Source organism: Primulina tabacum, chromosome 8 (assembly GCF_025594145.1).
Source record: "Primulina tabacum isolate GXHZ01 chromosome 8, ASM2559414v2, whole genome shotgun sequence".
NCBI classification, from domain to species: Eukaryota; Viridiplantae; Streptophyta; class Magnoliopsida; order Lamiales; family Gesneriaceae; genus Primulina; species Primulina tabacum.
Genome location: NC_134557.1, coordinates 24414437 through 24416569, shown reverse-complemented (window position 1 = coordinate 24416569; position 2133 = coordinate 24414437). Strand labels below are relative to the sequence as shown.

Genomic DNA, 2133 nt, shown 5'->3' with positions numbered 1-2133 from the left:
ACGGCCACCAGCAGAAATTTCTTTTGAGCCCGGGAAACTGTAAAGGGACCAACAATGTCCATGCCCCATTGGTCAAACGGGCAAGATGTCCAGATAGGCTTCATGAGGATGGTCAGGCTGTGTTAAAAATTTGAATGATGTTGACAACCCGCACAAACCCGGACCAATCGGGCAGAGTCTTGGCTAGCCACCAAAATCCACCAAGCATGGCTTTCCGGGCCAATGCTGTTACTCCGAGATTCTCTCCGCAACATCCTTCGTGAATCTCTTGGAGGACATAATACACATCTTTCATAGATAATCACTTAAGTAGAGGTCCCTGAAATGATCTCCTGTACAAGATATTATTTAAGAGAACAAACATGGGAGCTTGTCTTTTGATTTGTTGAGATTGATATTTATCTTCAGGAAATTCATTGTGTACAATGAATCTTATCAGGGGTGTCATCCATGAATCATCTGGTGCCGGTATCGTTTCTTCTTCAGTGGAGAGGATTAGCCGGGAAACGTGCAATACTTCCCAGGTAATGACCTCTGATAAAGAGGCGGCCATCTTCGCCAAAGCATCTGCTTCCTCATTCTCTTCCCGGGATATTTGCTCAATACTCCAATCCACAAAAATTTCTTCCTGTGTTTTTATGAGCTTGAAATATTTAAGCATCATGTCATCCTTAGCCTCATAAACACCCTTTATCTGTTGAGTAATCAATTGTGAATCAGAATACAAAATGATCCGGGAAGCTCCAACTTCCCGGGCAGCTCGGATACCGGCAAAAACATCCTCATACTTTGCCTCATTGTTAGTTACTCGGGAATCAATTCTTAGTGCCAGTTTAATCTTCTCTCCCGGGGATCTATGATCACCACTCCTACCCCACATCCTGAAAGTCTAGACGCCCCATCCATAAATACTCTCCAGACCTCCTCTCCATCAGGCTGAACCATCTCTGATAAGAAATATGACAAGGCCAGTGCTTTGATGGCAACCCGGGGTCTATACTCAATATCATACTCACCCAACTCCACTGTCCACTTGATCATCTGTCTGGATACTTTTGAATGAGTCATAATCCTCCTGAGAGGACTATAAATAAGCACAATGATTTGATGTGACAGAAAATAAGGTCGCAGCTTCCGGACATTCATGACCAAAGCCAAAGCTATTTTTTCCACCTCACTCTAACGTAGCTCGGGGCCTCTTAGAGCATGGCTGACATAATAGACAGGCTTCTGATCAGAGCCTTCTTCTTTTATTAGTATTGAGCTGACAGCATACTCTGTAGTGGATAGATAAACAAATAATTTCTCCTCGGACTCTGGCTTCACTAAGACAGGCAGCTCGGCCAGATGTCTTTTAAGATATTGGAAGGCCTGTTCACACTTATCATCTCACCCAAACTTCTGGGCCTTCCTAAGAACCTGAAAAAATGAATAACTCTGATGCTCTGACCGGGATATCAACCGAGAAAGAGAAGCAATTTTCCCAGTCAGCTTTTGAACTTCTCGGACAGATCGATGAGATGGCATGTCCATTACAGACTTGACTTTTTCTTGATTTACCTCAATCCCCCGATCAGTCACCACAAAACCCAAAAATTTACCACTCTTCACGCCGAAGATACACTTGGCCGGGCTAAGCTTTATCCCATACTATACGAGAGTGGCAAAAGTCTCATCTAAATCATAAACGAATCCAGCAACCTCTTTGGAGTTACCCAAGATATCATTCACATACACCTCTACATTCCTGCCCAGCTGCTTTTCAAAGACTTTGTTCATGAGACGATGATAGGTGGCCCCGGCGTACTTCAACCCGAAAGGCATGACCACATAAAAGAATGTGCCTACCGAGGTGATGAAACAAGCCTTGTCTTGATCCTCCTTGGCCAGAGGAATTTGATGATACCCATGGTAAGCATTCATGAAACTAAGCAGCTCGCATCCAGAGGTGGAATCCACCAACTGGTCAATTCTAGGCAACGGATAATGGTCCTTGGGGCAAGCTTTATTGAGATCCCGGAAGTCCACACACATCCTCCACTTCCCGGTGGATTTTGGCACCAACACCACATTCGAGAGCTAGGTAGAAAATTGTATTTCCCGAATGTGGCCAGCTTTCAGCAAATCTTTAAC

The 2133-nt window shown here is 44.4% G+C and overlaps 1 protein-coding gene across 1 annotated transcript; it reads right to left on the bottom strand.

The window, feature by feature from the left end:
- Positions 1 to 301: 301 nt before the first annotated feature.
- On the bottom strand, positions 302 to 880 carry LOC142554658 (uncharacterized). Its single transcript, XM_075665323.1, has one exon. It carries the CDS (start codon positions 878 to 880, stop codon positions 302 to 304), a length of 579 nt encoding a protein of 192 aa, XP_075521438.1.
- Between the last annotated feature and the right edge of the window lie 1253 nt (positions 881 to 2133).